The sequence below is a fragment of the Sinohyriopsis cumingii genome, unplaced genomic scaffold (assembly GCF_028554795.1).
Source record: "Sinohyriopsis cumingii isolate HCF-2022 unplaced genomic scaffold, ASM2855479v2 utg002639l, whole genome shotgun sequence".
Lineage (NCBI taxonomy): Eukaryota > Metazoa > Mollusca > Bivalvia > Unionida > Unionidae > Sinohyriopsis > Sinohyriopsis cumingii.
Window position 1 is genome coordinate 1,617 of NW_028316264.1, and position 20,108 is coordinate 21,724.

At 34.2% G+C, this 20,108-nt stretch overlaps 1 protein-coding gene across 1 annotated transcript in view; it reads left to right on the plus strand.

Annotated features, from left to right (window-relative positions):
* Positions 1-299: 299 nt before the first annotated feature.
* LOC149770134 (uncharacterized) overlaps positions 300-20,108 on the plus strand; it is a gene marked incomplete at its 5' end in the record, with an annotated part of 52,751 nt that continues 32,942 nt past the window's right edge. Inside the window, 4 exons of the mRNA XM_089949345.1 lie at positions 300-452; positions 5,307-5,434; positions 14,242-14,817; positions 16,784-16,808. Of these exons, the coding sequence (XP_089805471.1) occupies positions 300-452; positions 5,307-5,434; positions 14,242-14,817; positions 16,784-16,808 (882 nt within the window). The remainder of the gene's footprint in view (positions 453-5,306; positions 5,435-14,241; positions 14,818-16,783; positions 16,809-20,108) is intronic.

Below are 20,108 nucleotides of genomic sequence, written 5' to 3' on the forward strand. Positions count from 1 at the left end.
TACCATGACTTACATAAAGTCTTTAACAGTGGGTTGATTCTTCTGGCAACAAGAAACATAAGCTTTTCTGATTAGAAAATTGTTCCACGTAATTTTAATGGTAATTGATTCAAGTAACTTATACGTTTGTTACTGTTATATGTTTATGTCTGTACAAAAATTATCAAAAGCAGTCACCCCATTCATTGGTTTCTTGAAATAAAAATACGCATCAGTACTTATTGATTTATTCGGACAAGGGAACTAATGTACGACGTCTCCATCACCAGTATTTTTGTATGGGGTTTTCAGTGTTGAAGGATTGAGGGAGAACATTGTGCTGGATCCACAGTGGTTGATTGATGCCCTGAAGTCTCTGATTACAGCTGAGTCATTCATCAGGAAATATCCTGCCATCACTAGCAAGTGGTATGAATTTGAAGAGACAGGAAAACTCACCGATGAACTGATAGGTTTGTACTTATTTGCTTCATATATAATATATGAAAAATGTTTGATTATGAATTCTTGTGTAGTCTTAGTTTAACTGAGGAGCTATTTGTCTATGGAAATGTTTTATGCTCCACACAGAAGGCGACATTTACCAGGATACATCTTTATGACCTTGACTTAATGAAAAGTGTGACTTGAGCAATCTATCAAATGCCTTTTAGTTATCCAGATAAAAAGAATATACATTAGCTTTATGACTTATATTGCACATCAAGGGTAAGTACAGCAAAAATATCTCCAGCACCCTTAGAAGATCTGAACTGATACAATATTGAAAAGTTGATCCTGTCTAAACAGTCTTGAATTCTGGTTATCAATATTTTTTCAAATAGTTTCCCCAGACAAGATGTCAATGTTATGCCATGATAATTCACCAGATCTTTTACACTTACCATTTGGTTTGTATATCAGTAGAATATTCCATGATAATTCACCAGATCTTTTACACTTACCATTTGGTTTGTATATCAGTAGAATATTCCAACATCCATATATATATTAGGCAAATATTCAAACTGGATCACATAATACACTAGGCATTAGATGTCTTATTAGATGAGTTTCCATGTTATGCTTTAAATGGTCATTGGAGACCCAATCAGTGCCTGGTCGTTTTGTTATATTCTAAAGAATTGATTTGCTGCAGTATTTGACCTATTTGATAGCATCACATTTTATGTTTTCAGGCTCTAATTTTTGTTTACTCATATAATTTATTTATTTTCTCACAATCAATATTTCCCTCACCTGTTCAGCATTAAAAAGTTAGTGTTAGGACTGGTCAACCTGGTTTCAAGATACTGTGACAGGGTGGGGCATGATGCTACATGTCTGCAGCATTTTGCCCATGTTAGACATCATTATAAACTGCCACACTGCAGACATCTTAGCGATATTACTGAAAAATTGCTAAAGTTATGTTAACAATCTACATCATTCAAATCTCATTATTAAGCATATATTTTCAACTGACCCTTCCCATCCTTTTTTTTGATATTTGGACATTGTGGGGTTACTGTCAAATGCCAATCAAATGTTGGAATTCACCAACACAAAATTATTCAATGTTACCACAAGTCATACCTGCATGAAATCGATACGAAAATGACTTATTAAGAAACTGAGTTTTATTAGCATTACGTCCTTACTCAGCTCATAGATGAAATGAACATTACCACATTGTTGATGAAACTCACCTTGGTACTCACTGTTTGCATTGCTTGCTATGACTATACAAACCTCACAACCTGCATGTCAAATACAACAGAGGTCCAATATTCACATGATATTAACAATAATCCCCTTTTCAATTTTGTTGTTCAAACATTGGAAACTAATAAATGAAAGTCATATACTGTTTGTAAAACCGAAAACGGACAACTAGTTTTCAACAAATTTATTCCAAGAACAACTGTCTGAAAGCTGTCGCAGCAACCTGGACAAGCCAGATTCATGAAGCAGAGTCACGTGTTGGTATGGTAGTCCGCTGATAACAACAACACCATCATTGATAAATGCTTTATTATTGATGAATTGGATTCTTCTCCAATGTGTTGTGAAATAATTTATGGTAAAAATGCAATAAGCAAATAATAAGCGTTTTTATCCATAATAGAAACATACTATTAGAATCCAACTAAGATAATGAAAAGGGCAAATAGCCCCCCTCTGTTTGGCTTATCCTGAATTAAGGCCATTTGAGCTTATGATATAGCCTTACATGGGTCATGTGCTGTCCATCCATGGACAATGACTTTCTTACCATGCAGGAGTCCATATTGATGAACACCAGGAATATGGACTTGTGTCCTTAAATTTTCAGACGTCCATATTTGATTCACTTTCATAAATAAGCTTATAGTATCACTGTCATAGATAGGTTAGAACTAAAAAAAGCGTTACCACTTGAAGGTCCAAGTTCCAACTGGACCCACCTTGGTAAATAAACTATACAGTATTATCATTATGGTAGACAGGTTCTGTAATAAGTGTTACCACTCTAAGGACCAAATTCCAGTTGGATCAGTCTTGGTAGATTCACTCACCGGTATGTTATTATTGTCATTTCAGTTGGATAAAACTTGGTAGATTAGCTTATATTGTCATTGTTGTAGAAAGGTTCCATAATAAGGAAAATATGATCATATTAATGAAATGCATTGCATTAGATTTACTGTGTATTACCTTTCAAGATCTAAAGCAGGCATGTGCAGTTTACTGCCCATGGGCCTGATCCAGCCCACGACCTGGTTGATTCCACCTTATGACAATTTACTGCCCATGGTCCTGATCCAGCCCATGACCTGGTTGATTCCACCTATTAACAATTTACTGCCCCTGGACCTGATCCAGGCCATGACCTGGTTGATTCCACCTACTGACAATTTACTGCCCATGGACCTGATCAAGCCCACTACCAGGTTGATTCCACCTATTAACAATTTACTGCCCTTGGACCTGATCAAGATGACATGACATGGTTGATTCCACCTATTGACAATTTACTGCCCATGGACCTGAACCAGCCCACTACCTGGTTGATTCCACCTATTGACAGTTTACTGCCCATGGGTCTGATTCAGCCCATGACCTGGTTGACACGATGTGGTTGATCCCACCTATTGACAATTTACTGCCCATGGATCTGATTCAGCCCATGACCTAGTTGACACGATGTGGTTTCCACCTATTGACATCATTGGGTGTGGCTTTAAAAAGTGCTCATCTGTACCAATTCTGGAGAAAGTTACATGTACCTGATATTTCTAATCCAGTTTCTATAAATCTTGGTAAATGAGTTTAATTCATCAAGGGCTTGGGGGAGTTTGATCGTGAGTTTAATTATTAGGTTATTGTTTTGTATCCAAGAAGATATGTTCTATAAGAGAGAATATTCTGTTGATTATAAACAATGAATTAGTATCAATCACATTTATATAATAAGCAGATAAACACGAGCTTTCTTAAATGGCTTGCATACGGATTTAATCATGAATAATTCACTTTCAAACCAGGTTTTTTTATGGTGCAAAGATTATTTTTGGTGCAAAATCCCATATGGCAGTTTTCTTTGTGTTACTGCTATTGACAGGTTTCACAGGTCTCTTGTTTGAAAAAGCCTGTCTGGCATGTTCGTGTGTGTAGTTGCTACTGAGAGGTTTGACAAATCTCTAATTTGCAAAAGTCCATCTGACATGTTTCAGTGTGTAACTGCTATTGACAGGCTTGACAAGTCTCGTGTTTGCAAAGGCACATCTATCATGTTTCAGTGTGCAACTGCTTTTGACAGGTTTGACAAGTCTCTTGTATGCAAAAGCCAACCTGACATGTTTCTGTATGTAACTTCTATTGACAGGTTTGACAGGTCTCTTGTTTGCAAATGTCCATCTGACATGTTTCAGTGTGTAACTGCTATTGACAGGTTTGACAAGTCTCTTGTTTTCAAAAGCCCATATGACATGTTCCTGTGTATAGTTGCTATTGACAGGTTTGACTGTATGTCATAAAAAAGTATATGTTAAAATAATTTAGTCAAAAATGTAAACTAGAGCTGTACAAGGCTGTATAAACGTCAACAGAAAATTATCAGGCATATGGGTTCTATACTAAAATAATTTAAATTGACCGAAATTTATGACCACACAATATCTGATTTTAAAATTATGATTAACTTACTGTATATTGTAATGGGTAAGCTTAGTCCTGATAATACTACCTCTGTCAGATGTGTATATAGTGGAACTTCAAAAACTGTAATGACTGTCAGACTTAATATTTGGTCCTGATAATACTACCTACATCAGATGAATATACAGTGGAACTTCAAACACTGTAATGACTGTCATATTAAATGTTTGGTCCTGATAATATTACCTCTGTCAGATGAATATATAGTGTAACTTCAAACACTCTAATGACTGTCATATTAAATGTTTGGTCCTGATAATACTACCTCTGTCAGATGTGTATATAGTGGAGCTTAAAAAAACTCGAATGACTGTCATATTAAATGTTTGGTCATGATAATGCTACCTCTGTCAGATGTGTATATAGTGGAGCTTAAAAAACTCGAATGACTGTGATATTAAATGTTTGGTCATGATAATACTACCTCTGTCAGATGTATATATAGTGGAACTTCAAAAACTCTAATGACTGTCATATTAAATGTTTGGTCATGAAAATACTACCTCTGTCAGACGAATATATAGTGGAACTTGAAAAACTCTAATGACTGTCAGACTTAATATTTGGTCCTGATAATACTACCTCTGCTAGATGTGTATATAGTGGAACTTCAAAAACTCTAATGACTGTCATATTAAATGTTTGGCCCTGATAATACTACCTCTGTCAGATGTGTATATAGTGGAACTTCAAAAACTCTAATAACTGTCAGACTTGATATTTGGTCCTGATAATACTACCTCTGTGAGATGTATATATCGTGGAACTTCAAACACTCTAATGACTGTCATATTAAATGTTTGGTTTGAACTGTTCTCTACAGGGAAGTCATTTGATTGGACCCTATCATTCAGATGATCATTGCTTGAGTGACTGAAGTTTGTATATATTATATAATTTTGGTTTCAGACTAGAACCAACTCAACATTATATGAGAAATATATTTTGCATTGAAATTACACTGTCTTGTATCCCTTCTTTTGCTAATGACAATCTTAAATATATACACATAAATGTACATGTAACATTATTTTTCTTTAATTAAAATTAGTACATCTACGTGATCTTTATATTACTATTTAAAAAAAAAATGACTGTGTTTCTCTTGTCATTCTCTTGATTTCTAGATGCCATCTGGACAGAGAAGAACCACCAGGTATTCCATGATAACAAGGACCATATCTTGCTCCTAATGGAGAAATTAAATATCATTGCAAGGCCATGGTCATTCACTGAAGATGGAAAGGAGGCCAAGGTATGTTCATAGAAATCCTGAAGTTCTAGTGCTAAACTTGTATTGACCCTAATATATCCTACTTTATTAACCCTACTATGTTCTGTTGTATTGACCCTACTATATTCTGTTGTATTGACCCTACTATATTATGTTGTATTGATCCTACTATATTCTGTTGTATTGACTCTACTATATTCTGTTGTATTGACTCTACTGTATTCTGTTTTATTGACCCTACTATATTATGTTGTATTGATCCTACTATATTCTGTTGTATTGACTCTATTATATTCTGTTTCATTGATCCTACTATATTCTGTTGCATTGACCCTACTATATTCTATTGTATTGACGCTACTATATTCTGTTGTATTTACCCTACTATATTCTGTTGTATTGACCCTACTATATTCTTTTGTATTTACCCTACTATATTCTGTTTAATTGACATTGCACTTGTATCAATCCTACTATGTTATGTTCAATAGTCTTATGTTGTTGATGGATAGTGACTATATTCTGTTGAATTGGCATATAGTGTTCATGGAAAGTGACTGTATTGTGTTGAATTGGCATATTGTATTGATGGGTAGGTATATTGTGTTGGTGGGTAGGCATATAGTTTTGATGGATAGTGTTTGTATTCTGTTGAATTGGCATAGTGTTAATGGATAGGCATATAGAGTAGATGGATAGGCAAATTTTTTTGATGTATAGGCATTATAGTATTGATGTATATGCATACAGTGTTGATGTATAGGCATATAGTATTGAAGGATAGGCATACAGCATTGAAGGATAGGCATATAGTGTTGATGTATAGGCATATAGTATTGATGTATAGGCATATAGTATTGATGTATAGGCATATAGTATTCAAGGATAGGCATATAGTGTTGATGGATATGCATATAGTATTGATGGATATGCATAGTGTTGATGGATAGGCATACAGTATTGATGTATATGCATACAGAGTTGATGGATAGGCATATAGTATTGAAGAATAGGCATATAGTATTGATGGATAGGCATATAGTATTGATGTATATGCATACAGTGTGGGTGTATATGCATACAGTGTTGATGGATAGGCATACAGTGTTAATGGATAGGCATACAGTGTTGATGGATATGCATACAGTGTTGATGGATAGGCATATATTATTCATGGATAGACATACAGTGTTGATGGATAGGCATACAGTGTTGATGGATAGGCATATATTATTGATGGATAGGCACACCGTGTTGATGGATAGGCATACATTATTGATGGATAGGCATACAGTGTTGATGGATAGGCATACCGTGTTGATGTATAGGCATACAGTGTTGATGGATAGGCATACAGTGCTGATGGATAGGCATATAGTGTTGATTGATAGGCATATAGTGGTGATGGATAGGCACATTGATGGATAGCCATATAGTGTTGATGGAAAGGCATATAGTGCTGATGGATAGGCACATAGTATTGATGGATAGGCATACAGTGTTGATGGATAGGCATACAGTGTTGATGGATAGGCATATAGTGTTGAAGGATATGCATATAGTGTTGATGGATAGGCATACAGTGCTGATGGATAGGCATATAGTGTTGATGAATAGGCATATAGTGTTGATGGATAGGCATATAGTGTATGCATTTAGTGTTGATGGATAGGCATATATTATTGACGCATAGGCTTATAGTGTTGATGGATAGGCATACAGTGTTGATGGATAGGCATATAGTGTATGCATTTAGTGTTGATGGATAAGCATATATTATTGAAGCATAGGCATACAGTGTTTATGTATATGCATACAGTGCTGATGGATAGGCATACAATGTTGATGGATAGGCATATAGTGTTGATGGATATGCATATAGTGTTGATGGATAGGCATACAGTGCTGATGGATAGGCATATAGTGTTGATGAATAGGCATATAGTGTTGATGGATAGGCATATAGTGTATGCATTTAGTGTTGATGGATAGGCATATATTATTGAAGCATAGGCTTATAGAGTTGATGGATAGCATATTGTGTTGATGGATAGCCATATAGTGTTGATGGATAGGCATATCATGTTGATGGATAGGCATATAGTGTTGATGGATAGGCATAGAGTATTGAATGATAGGCATATTGTGCTGATTGATAGGCATATAGTTTGATGGATGTTGAATTGTTTTCATCTCATTTGTATGTCGTGTTATTCATACATCACAAAATTCATTTAGGCAGAACATAGATCTATAGTGTTGATTGATAGAGACTGTTATTTTATTCAATCTTTACATTCTGTCATACCATGCATTATAAAATTAATTTGGGACTTTGGTAACAAAAGCATATTTTGATATATGAGGATCTAATATCAAGAAGACCCAATTTAGGTTCAGTTTTTATCATTTCGATACAAAATGCAATTGAGTTATGGTTGCTATATGACACAAAGGTTATTCTGCATCATTGATTATTATTTCCAACCTTAAAAGTTTGGATATGGTATCAGTGTTTATATCTGTCCCTCCATCAGTGTCCTTCATAGTGTCTATTCTTCCATCAGTGTTTTCATGTTATATATGTTTTCATCTATCCTTCCATCAGTGTTCATCCTGGTATCCATGTTTTAATCCATTCCTGCATCAGTGTCCATCATGATATACATGTTTCCATCTGTCCCTCCATCAGTGTCCATCATGGTATCCATGTTTCCATCTGTACCTCAGACATTCTAGTCGTTTGACCATAGAGGCTTCTCAGATCTGCCATCCCTTGTGATTTTGCTTTAGTCTTATAGAAATGACCCATAAGTATGGACGTAAGAAATTAAACCATAAATTATGGAAATATGATTACGATACACTTTGGATACTGACTTGTGCGTGTTTGATTCGGATCCTGGTTTTATGTTAGATTCAGTGAAATTGGTCAGGGAGACTGAATAACTTTACTTAAGTACCTCAGACATTTTATAGTGTTAGTAATTTGTGATGCAAAACATCTATTTGATCAAGCTGTTGCTGATGAATTTTTAAATGACATCCAACAAAGAACATGTCAGGAGGAGTGAGACAATAAAGTGAGGAGTGAGACAATAAAGCTCTGGGAAGGATTTAATGTTGAAGAAGAATAAAAGGGAGTATTCAGGTTTTTGGGAAAGAAAGCAAGAGAATCAACAATTAAGCTTAGTAGACATCATGTGATGATTTGAATATGTCTCATGACAGACAATACAGATAATTGCCATCGCCACAGCCCCCCCAATTTATTTTTACAGGTTCAACTAGAGTGCTTTAGTGTCATAGGTCTTAAAGTTAGCAATCGGCGAATAAGTAAATACAGATGCTGACCTTCAAGATATGATATATATATATATATATATATATATATATATATATATATATATATATATATATATATATATATATATATATATATATATATCTTAAGTAAATACGGATGCTGACCTTCAAGATCTTATATTTGTAAGGGTGCAAATTTCTGCCGACCTTTAAAGAGCACAGTAATTTGGGCAAGAGAACAATTAATTAGATTTGTTGGAACAGGTGCATGTGAAATCGCTAGACAGCAATGATTTTTAATGTCTGTGTCGTGAGAGGAATTGATTCATAATTCAGCCTTCGTTTATTTAACTGTCAGACAGACCTGGAAGGAAAAGTTTAACTTTGACCTTTGTATCGAACCTGTCAGAATTCAGATTGTCCATAATCAGTTATTCGGAAATCTAGAAGTCAAGCTGACCACAATTTTGGCACTATTATGTAAAAGGTTATATATATATATATATATATATATATATATATATATATATATATATATATATATATATATATATATATATATATATATATATATATATATATATATATATATATATATGATCCTGGCTGGTTACATTAAATAGGGGGTATGTTTCCCACATGAAATTTCATGGTTTAAATATGTGCCATTGTACCAAATAATATCTTCAAGTTCACAGGTCAGTGTTTAGGCTTGATTTACGCGTTAGCTTTTTGCCATGATACCAAATCCAATCTTCAAGGTCAAGTTTACAGGTCAGTGTTTAGGCTTTAATCACATTTTCCTTTTCTCATGTGAAGGTCAAGTTCTTAGGTGAGTCTTTAGTCTTGATTCATGTTTACCCTTGTGCCATGGTACCAAATCATATCTTTAAGGTCAAGTTCACAGGTCAGTCTTTAGGCTTGATTCACATTTACCCTTGTGCCATGGTACCAAATGATATCTTCAAGGTCAAGTTCACAGGTCAATATTTAGGCTTGGTTTTCATTTTCCCTTGTGCCATAGTGCCAAATACACTCTTCAAGGTCAAGTTCACAGGTAAGTGTTTAGGCTTGATTCACATTGTCTTTCTGCTTTTCTAAATAATGATCTGTGTAAGATAAATGAATGAAGCTTGGTATACATGTTTCGGGTCTTATCCTCAGGGTCAAGATTACAGGTTAATATTTTAAGATTTATATTGTTTCTGTTGTATATTATGAAAAACTGAGATACAGGGATGATCAATAGTAAAATGTATGCTTCTCCTTTTATGTCATCTACATCATCACAGTGAAGATTTTATCTGCAAGGTCAAGGTCATTTATGAATTTCTTTAAACTGTGTTCTGCACAAATATATTGCAGTGTTTATTGTTACAATGACAAACGTATATTCCTTGAATTTATTTGAACAATGAGAAACCCATTCCTAGTATTTATTTGTACAATGACAAATATATGTCTAGTATTTATCTGTACAATGAGAAAGACATATTCCAAGTATTTATCTGTACAAAGACAAACACACATTCCTAGTATTTACTTGTACAATGAGAAACATATTCCTAGTATTTATTTGTACAATGCGAGACACATTCCTAGTATTTATTTGTACAATGACAAGCATATGTCTAGTATTTATCTGTACAATGAGAAACTCATATTCCAAGTATTTACTTGTACAATGACAAACATATATTCTTAGCATTTATCTGTACAAAGACAAACACACATTCCTAGTATTTATTTGTACAATGAGAAACACATTCCTAGTATTTATTTGTACAATGCGAAACACATTTCATGTAGTCATTTGTACAATGAGAAACACATTCCTAGTATTTATTTGTACAATGACAAATACATATTCAGGGGCCCCGAGTGGCCGAGTGGTCTAAAGCGCTCTCCGTTACGGATCACTGCCATCTCACCTCTGTCTGCGTGGGTTCGAGTCTCGGATTCGGCTAATGTGGGTATGTGAGAAAGCTTGCCAGTAGCTTCTCGTGGGTAGGTGGTTCTTTCCGGGGTTTTCCCGGGTTCTTTCTCCACCATTAATACTGGCCGCCATGTATAGCCTATCGTGTGCTGAAAAATGGCGTTAAACCCTACAACAACAACAACAACAAACACATATTCATTGTATTTAGAGGCTTTTTTATGATGTCAAAAGTGAAAATGGTGCTGATCGGACAGTATCGCCACAGTTGTAGCCATCTGAAATATCATGTTATTAGAACACTGTTTTAACAGAAATTCATATTGATTTGGGGGTTTCCACCAGAAGGCCCCATGTAACATGCGTCAATCTGAAATCCAATGTGGCCACCACAAAAGTGTGAAATCCAATGTGACCACCACAACAGTATGAGGTCCAATGTGGCCACCACAACAGTAGGAAGTCCAATGTGTCCACCACAACAGTATGAGGTCCAATATGGCCACCACAACAGCCATATTGAAAATTTTGCTAATGTTGCTCCTTCTGAATGAAAAGTCATTTTTTAAAAATAATTGTATCTCTACTCTTTCCAAATGGATGACTATATCAGCAGGTGGTTTTCTCCAGTGGACTTTTCATCATATCTAGATACAGTATTCCTAAATGAAAATGGTGTCATTAATATATCCAGTAGGGTTTCAACAACTGTAAAAAAAGAAAAAGCATGTTACCACTAATCTCCCTGATTAGCCCTACATGAAAATGGTGCCAATTGCACATCCAGCATAGTTGATATGACAACTGTCTTAAAATCTTATTGTCACTACTCATCTGAATGGATTATTATGACATATTTTTTTTGGTACCAAAAATACTTCCGATGATGTCTACTTTGACCTGAATTAAATTAGTGCCATGCTGACGTCCACCATGTGTATCACAGCAGCTAGTTTGAAAATCTTGCCATCAACAGTTAAAAGATAAAACTGGTGGTCCAATCTTTAAATCCTGGTTGAGTTCCAATCCCTTCGAGGGACACTTACACTTGTTTACATTTGGACAAGACAGACATTAATTTCCTTTTTAATGTACATTTTCCTATGCAGACAATTTGATACATTTGTATTATCACTATTTCTATTAATGTCACTGCTGCCAACTTTCCACATTAAATCTTCATGGAAGAGAGAAAAGAAATTTGTGTTTTGGTCAACCAATTGTCTCCATTTTCGTTGCCGAGTCTGGTGCTTTTTTCCCGCGGGTTCAGATTATTTTTTAAATTTTCATAAGTTAACTTTGTGCATTTAGTTTAGTCCAGTACTTGATATACTTAGTACATTATATATACTAACCATTATCATAATTAATGTTTAAATTTTTTTTTGTTAAAAATTCCTACATAACTATCCTAATTTGGATCCCGTGTAATTGAAAATACACATATGTTTACATATTTTGGGGCCTGGAATTTAGTTAAGGTGTTCATCAGATTGTTGTGAACCACTCCACAAAAATTGTTTGTCTTAGAGACCTAACTTTGTATATAAAAGCACTGATCTCAGCAATCCTCTTGATTATAGGCATAATATGCTGATGGCAGTCAGTCAGTGTGTTTATTTTCAGTGAATTTTAAATGTTTTTGCAAGTTCAAGTGTAAATCAGCTGTGTTACTGCAGATCTCCAACTGTAGATATGCTGTATTGATTGAAGTTGCTTAGCTTTCACATGGCATCATTCTAAACCACCCCATTGGAAAATTGGTTACAGTAACCTAGTTTCCTTACACATTTGTTGCTTTCAGGATAACACCCATTAGATTGTTTTTCCTGTCGAATTCCTAGCTCTAGGTATGCTATTAATACAACACTTGATCAGGCTGTTTATTGCATCACTGTGCCCTTGTTCAGTGAAAGTAGATCACAATGATTTTCTTTTGACCACTAAATAATTTATTAGGCTGTACTTTATGTAACATATCTAGTTACAACTCTTGTAAAATTTAGCATATAATTTAATCATTCTTTATCCTATTTAGTAAATGGAAAACTCAGTTCTCTCCAACTACATTTGTACCCATCATTTTGGTGATCCTTTATTATTATTAAATTGATTGAGACATACCAAGAGCAAAGCCTGCTCAGAATTAATGATTGTTGCCAACTTAAAATGGTCACATCTAAATTGGATCTAAACTTGTATCACTGAGCAGGAAATATTTTTGCACATTGTTATATTTTCAGAGATAAATTAAGCTGCAAAGTTCACTTTAAATCTACTCCATCAGAGTAAATCAATATATAGTGTATTTTCTAATGAATTTTGTAATTTATATTTATTTTGTTTGCTTGACATTTGTACATGATTAGGGATATTATTGTTTTGGCCTTCCTGACTTTTTGATATTTGATTTTAAGGTCTACCATTATCTACAAACTTGGAATGATTTGGAAGTGTACTTTAACCTGGTCATTTTTGGTATCTTAGGTTTATATATAAGGTTGAGGTATTCCAAAATAATTTAGTTCCTTCATTAAGTTCAGTTTGTGGAATTAGTTATTGTTGTGTTCAGATATAATTTAAGAGAAATATTTTATTTTAAAATTATGTATTGAAATTACAAAGTGATCATTGATATGTTTGGTAAACACTACTTTGGGATTATTGTTGATTCATGCAAAGACATTCTTGATTACATCATTGTGATGCATCAAGACTATTGGTACATCAGCTCATTAAGACTATTTGTATATTAACAAGATTATGGGAATTTGTTTTAAACCTTCTTTACGTTCGGATATTTGATTGAACACGTATAATTATTTGTGTATTAATTCTAAACACAGTGACTTCATTTTTATTTTGACATTTTAACATAGAGATATAATTGTATTTCTTGATTTTACTAAACTTGTTGCTTTCGCTCCTTTCAATTATTTAGTTTAATTTTATAGAGTCATAGCAATTTTGTTTGTGGCCCAGTTGTAATAATATGTTTGTTCAGACAAAAATAACAAATAAAAGTAAAAATTGTCCATATCATACTGTGTCTGGCTGAGAATTTTGTGTTTAGTTGCTATGCAGAAAAGGAATCGGGTGTATATCACATATTAAGCTGTTATGCTTAAGGCAAAGTCAATTCAAAGATTGCACTAAGACTGTGCTAATGAGCATATAGCATAGACTTGAAGATTTGAGTAAAGAAGGAGTAACGGTAATTGATAATCAGAAATACATTGGCATTGGGAACAATAACAGACTTTATTTTTCATTAAAATGTCAAAATTTGCAAATATTTATCCACTGAGCAACACAAATTTATGTTTGATTGATCCTATTTGGGAAGTTTTTAGTAGTTATCCTAAACATACACTGTCATTTCCACTTTCTTCTCTGATTACAGATTTGAAAAGAAAATTAAAACAAAGCAATGATCACCAAAGGTATTAGGAAACAAACATATCTTTGCACAGAGTTCACTTGATTAACCAGGTATATTGGTTTTCATTTTCGTATACTGTCTATATTTTATTACAAATTAATAGCCAAATTTCTCCATTAACAAATACATCCATTTCTTTATCAGGAGGAGAATTACTTCCTTGCTCCATGCATGCTTCAGCAGAAAGCACCAGTAGAGGTCATCTGTCCAAAACCAAATGACCAGATGGGAAGTTCATCAGTCCTTTGCTATGTATTCAACGGAAATTTTATGCCATCCCCAATTTTCCACAGACTTCTTGCTGCCTGTGTTGCTCACTGGCCAATAGCCACAAAAAAGAAAGAAGATAAACAACAGAATCAGATTTTTTGTGGCTGCTGTGTTTTTCAGCTGGACCGGCAGCACAAACTGACCCTACACTTTAAAGAACATGTTATATTTGTGAGGGTCACAAGAATGGGGATCAGGGAAAAGACTCCATCTTCAAAGCTGTGTATTGAGGCGAGAGAGTTCATCACTACCAATCTCCAGAAGATAATTGGATACCTGGGACCGAACCTGAACTTTGGGAACTCTATACAGTGTCCTGAATACAACGGTGAAAGTGTCAACATCCATTTTCCTGTATCCGATCTTAAAGAGAATGCAGAAGTATACTGTGATTTCCATGATAATGTAATTGAGTCATGCAGTATGTTGAAATTTTGGTTTGAAGATAAGGTGAGTTAGGAAATTAAGGTGTTCTAACTTTTACAAGTTGTAACACTAGAAACGTTTTACAAGCTATAACACTAGAAAAGTTTTACAGGTTATAAGACTAGAAAAGTTATACAAGTTATAACACTAGAAAATATGTGATATGCTCTCTAAGACTAAATTTGATGTTTTTTGTTTCCATTATCTGGTCATAAACTATGAGATGTTCTGTTATCTGTCCATTAGCATAATTATAACATTACTGTTTCTAAATTCCCTGAAAGAGGGATCTCAAACTTTGCAAATACACTCATCCAGTGATCTGGTAAGTGTTAAATAAAAATGGTGGTGCCTGTATACACAAGATGGCCACCACACTGGTGATTTTAAAATTTATATATGGCTACTCTTCCTGAATTTAAAGTCTTATTGACATGTTGTTTTCACCAGAACACTTCTTGTGATATCTGGATAGTCCTAAAATGTAAAATGGTGTTGATCTGTTATTCAATATGATCACCACAGTGGCCATCTTATTATGACTGTTCCTCCAGAATGGAAAGGAATATTGCCATGTTTGTTTTCATCAGAAGACTTCCTATCTTGTCTAGTTGGTCTTGGGTGAAAATGGCTTACTTGCACATCACCACAATGTCAATCTTTAAAATCTTGGTGTTGCTATGCCAGAATAGACGGTTGCATCTGCATCGTTTTTTAACTAAATGAATTACATTGATGTCTAACTCCTAAGTGCTGCCGTGCAGACATTCAATATGGGTACCACAGAGAGTTCAGCATCAATACCTTCATGGGACTCTTGTTTAGACATTGTGTTCACCATCAAAAGATTGCCATTGATTTACATCTCCCCTGTATTTGTCCTGCCTCAAGATATAGTTTTTTTGTAAAATTTAAGACTATGACAGAACAATCATGTTCAATAGAGGGAGAGAAAACGATAAGAGTCAAAGTTTTTAAATAATATGGGATGTGTAGGTATGGACTGACATTATGCATTGAAAACACATTATACATGGAATGACATACAGTATTATTTACATCATACTATGGAATGACGTTATATATTATAAACACATTATACATGGAATATCATACGGTATTATTTACATCATACTATGGAATGTCAGTATATATTATAAACACATTATACATGGAATGACATACAGTAGTATTGATATCATATTATGGAATGATATTACATATTATAAGCACATTCTACACATAATACAATACAGCATTTTTTACTTCATGCTATCGAATTACATTATATATTATAAATACAGTATTATTGACATCATACTATAGAATGACATATTATAAACACATACATGGAATGACATACATTATTTACATCATAACATGGAATGACTATATATTATAAACACACTATACAGTGTTGGGGCCGAGTGGTCTAAAGCGCTCTCCGTTAGGGATCACTGCCATCTCACCTCTGTCTGCGTGGGTTCGAGTCTCGGATTCAGCCAATGTGGGTATGTGAGAAAGCTTGCCAGTAGCTTCTCGTGGGTCAGTGGTTCTTTCCGAGGTATTCCCGGGTTCTTCCTCCACCATTAATACTGGCCGCCATGTATAGCCTTTCGTGTGCTGAAAAATGGCGTTAAACCCTACAACAACAACAACAACAACATTATACAGTGTCACCTGTATTAGCTACATTATGTTATGTGCAATTATCCGCGATACATTAATTTTCCTTTGTCATTATTTTAATATGATTATATCAAAATTGAGCTCCAAGGACGAGTGGATTTAAAAACAAGGCTCGTTTCATATTAGCAGAAATACCATCTTTGAACGTGATTTTAAATTTTGTCTTGTAAGGATGAGAAAACAATATATAATATAGAATACGTTGCTGGGCACTTTGTGTCATAGTTTTTTATATAAAGCGACATATGTCAAACATATACCACAAACTGTCAATCAAAAATGTAATTTGGTATAATTTCAGGAACAATCTGGAGATTTTGATGCCTGTAAGTATATTGCATTATATTGGTCATAGTAAGATATTTCATATCAACCACACCAGTTTGATCTCTCCAAGTTCATAATACGTTTTTTTCACCCAAGCCTAAACACACCAGTCACACCTCCCATGGATCATAACAAGCAGGAACTGATATGACTCTACTGTTTGTATCAGGATCATTTTTTGTGTTGCATGCAATTCGTGTTGTAATAAGCTGGAATTTTGCAGTGATTTTGATTGTTTCTTTGATCAAATAGAATAATATGCTTTTGATCAGGATCATTTCTTTTAGTCTTGTCTGCAATGAATGTTGCACAACATGAGTCTGTGAAATGCAATCACAGATGTCTGTCTAGTCATTCATTTTCTGTTCATCAATATATCCAGCAAACATTTTGTTATAGAGGTATATATCTTGTTTTATTGCTGCGCGACCATGAGAGATTGTCAGGATGCAGGTAAGAGTTCAAGGTCAATGAGTGTTCTCCTTTGGCCATAGAAAAATTTCTTCAAGGAATTTAATTAATGTATGTACTCTAGCTCATCAGGCAGTTGGTCTCTAGCTATATGAGCTTATTTTATGGCATTGTAACTACAGTTTGTTGTCTATCATTTGTCAGTGAAGAATTTTTTGAGAGAACTTCTAGAGGGTTTGGGTTTTAAAGGATTTTGATCAAACTTGGTGTATACAATTATATCATTAAGATCTTGGATTGTTTTCCTTCTAAACAACATCATTCTGTTGTAGGCATTTGTATTAGTTGGCTGATTATGCAAACTCAGTTTTTAATTGTGTGCGATCAGACGTTGGTGCAAAGGTTAATTTTGGAGAAAGGGTGTTGGTCATTAAGATCTTGGATGATTTATATTGACAGTGACATCTACGCATATCAGATGAACTTGCAAATACTTGAAGAACTACATTTCAGGGTGTCATTTGCTACTAGTACTCATTAGTTTTGAAAACAGAAAGCACATTCTGAAATTAGAAATATTTTCCAATTCATCAGCTATTCAGTTAGTTTGCTTTTTTGTTTACCATACCTTCTTACATTCACAGGAAAATGAAGGGAAATAACCCATGGTAAGGACTGCTGAGAATCATAAGGTTTAGATTGCCCATAATCATTCCCTGTGCAAATAAACTAAAACCAAAAAACAGTTTGAAAACAAGATGCATTCCATTCAGTCACACAAGTTACAACAAATAGCAAATGTCTACAACTTGATTTGTAATCTTCGGTTGAAAAAGAAACAAAAAATACAGGGAGTGTTGCTTGTCATATTTTTTATGTGTAGACTGAATAACTGATACTAAACAAGTTTTGAAAAAGACCAGAAATCATTATAATTCTCAGACATATTAAAAATGATGATTTAATGATATTACCACGTACATGTGCTATTTAAACAAAATAACTTTAAGGTTAGGCATATCAGACCAAAATAGTGATGTGTATCTGAACACCAGTAACAATTTTATTAAATTAATTACAAAAGTTCTCTTATCTCTATCAAACCAAAACATTGTTGTGCATATCTAATACATTGCTACAGATTCGTCATGTGTGATAGTATAAAAAAGCACTTTCTTTTCTTCATGCATATGTACCAGACTTGCAAGCGTTGTTTTCCTTCAAGTAAATGATTCATGCTTTACTTATATGTGTGGGAACATCATGGGTTTGTTTGGTGTGGTGCTTTATGACAGTACAACACTATTAGGTTATTTGATTCTGATTCTGATGTACTTGGGGTAACGTGCCTTACCTGAAGACTGGTAGCTGCCCAAGGCTGGTCCAGTGGTGTGATTTGAACCCCACCCTTTCACTTGTGAGTCCACTATTCTAACCAATGAGCCACTGTGGTTCCTAGGGATGTCTTGCAAGAGTGATCCAGTGTTCTGGATTCTTCTGGTCCACCCTAATGGCGGAATACCATTTTTATCCTTGGAGGAAGGACTCGGAGTTTGTTTAGCCCTCACTAGAGTTTGGATTATTAGAATTATGACTATGAAAGCTTCAGTAAGTCAAACATAGTGTTCAATGTTGATGTATGGAACACTAATGTTTGATAGTATGATAAATTTGGATGATTTAATGATGTAGACGTAACCAATGATATGGTAGTGTTCGAGGTGAGAAGGATCAGCCACAGTTAGTCACAAAGCCTCACTGACATGATGGTGAATGAGTGCTCTCAAGAAATTAAAGATGACATGTACTTTAACATAGGCATGATTTAATACAAAAATCCAAACCAATTTCTAATGAATTTCGTTTTACATTACATAATACAGATGAGTCATTAAATCAGGCACGATTTGCAAGACATACAAAAACAGCATATTACATAGATATAATTGGACAAAACACACAGATGCATGACTTTAATCATGGGCATGCAAAGCATTATGGAAGGCATTGATTGAAATTGAACTTAGTAATGGATAAATTAAAACCATAATTTAAGTCAATTCCCCCATTACCATAATTATTTGTAAACATTTGAATTTAAATATAAATACAGGCTCACACAAATTAGGACTAAAAAACATACTGCAATGCAGCTAACCCCTTTTTTAAAAATGTGGGGAAATAATAGGGCTCCTGATGGTACATAAAACAAGGACAGATAACAAAAGACGCTAATACAAATTTAGCTGCCATCAGAAGAATTATATCTGTGTCGCGATTTGGTTATTGTCAAATTTTTAATCATATTGTTGTTTTTTTCTGTGATGATATATTTTCCCCTTACAAATATGGGTAAATAATAGGTTGCATGTTTAGATGTATATGCAGAATGTACAGTGCACCAAGTCAGGTGGCTTCGTTTGATAGGAATGCACCTTTTCCAAGCATCAATTGTCATCATCTTCTGATGCTAATATGTTATGATAGTATTGATAATGGTTATTGTTTTGATTTCTGCAGAAGTCAAGTCTCTATGTGACAGAGGTCATTTCATTTTCTAGGATTAGGGTATAAATGCTTGAAAACATTTGTTAATGTCCTGGTTCATAGTACAGTATAAAAAGGACAATATGACATTCCCTTTCTTACTTGAAATATATGTGTCTTCTGATTAACTTGTAGCATTTGCGGTGTGAAGGGTTACATGTGCAAAGAATTAGTGAATTTCTAAACAATTAGTAATTCATTACATTGATTATGCTAGCCAATTTTAATGCGTAATTTTGTTTACACTAGCATTATAATTATTTTTTACTGCATAAGTTTTAGCCACACGGCATACATTTGTGTGTGCAATGTAAGGTCATCAGTTGTATAAGGCATCAACC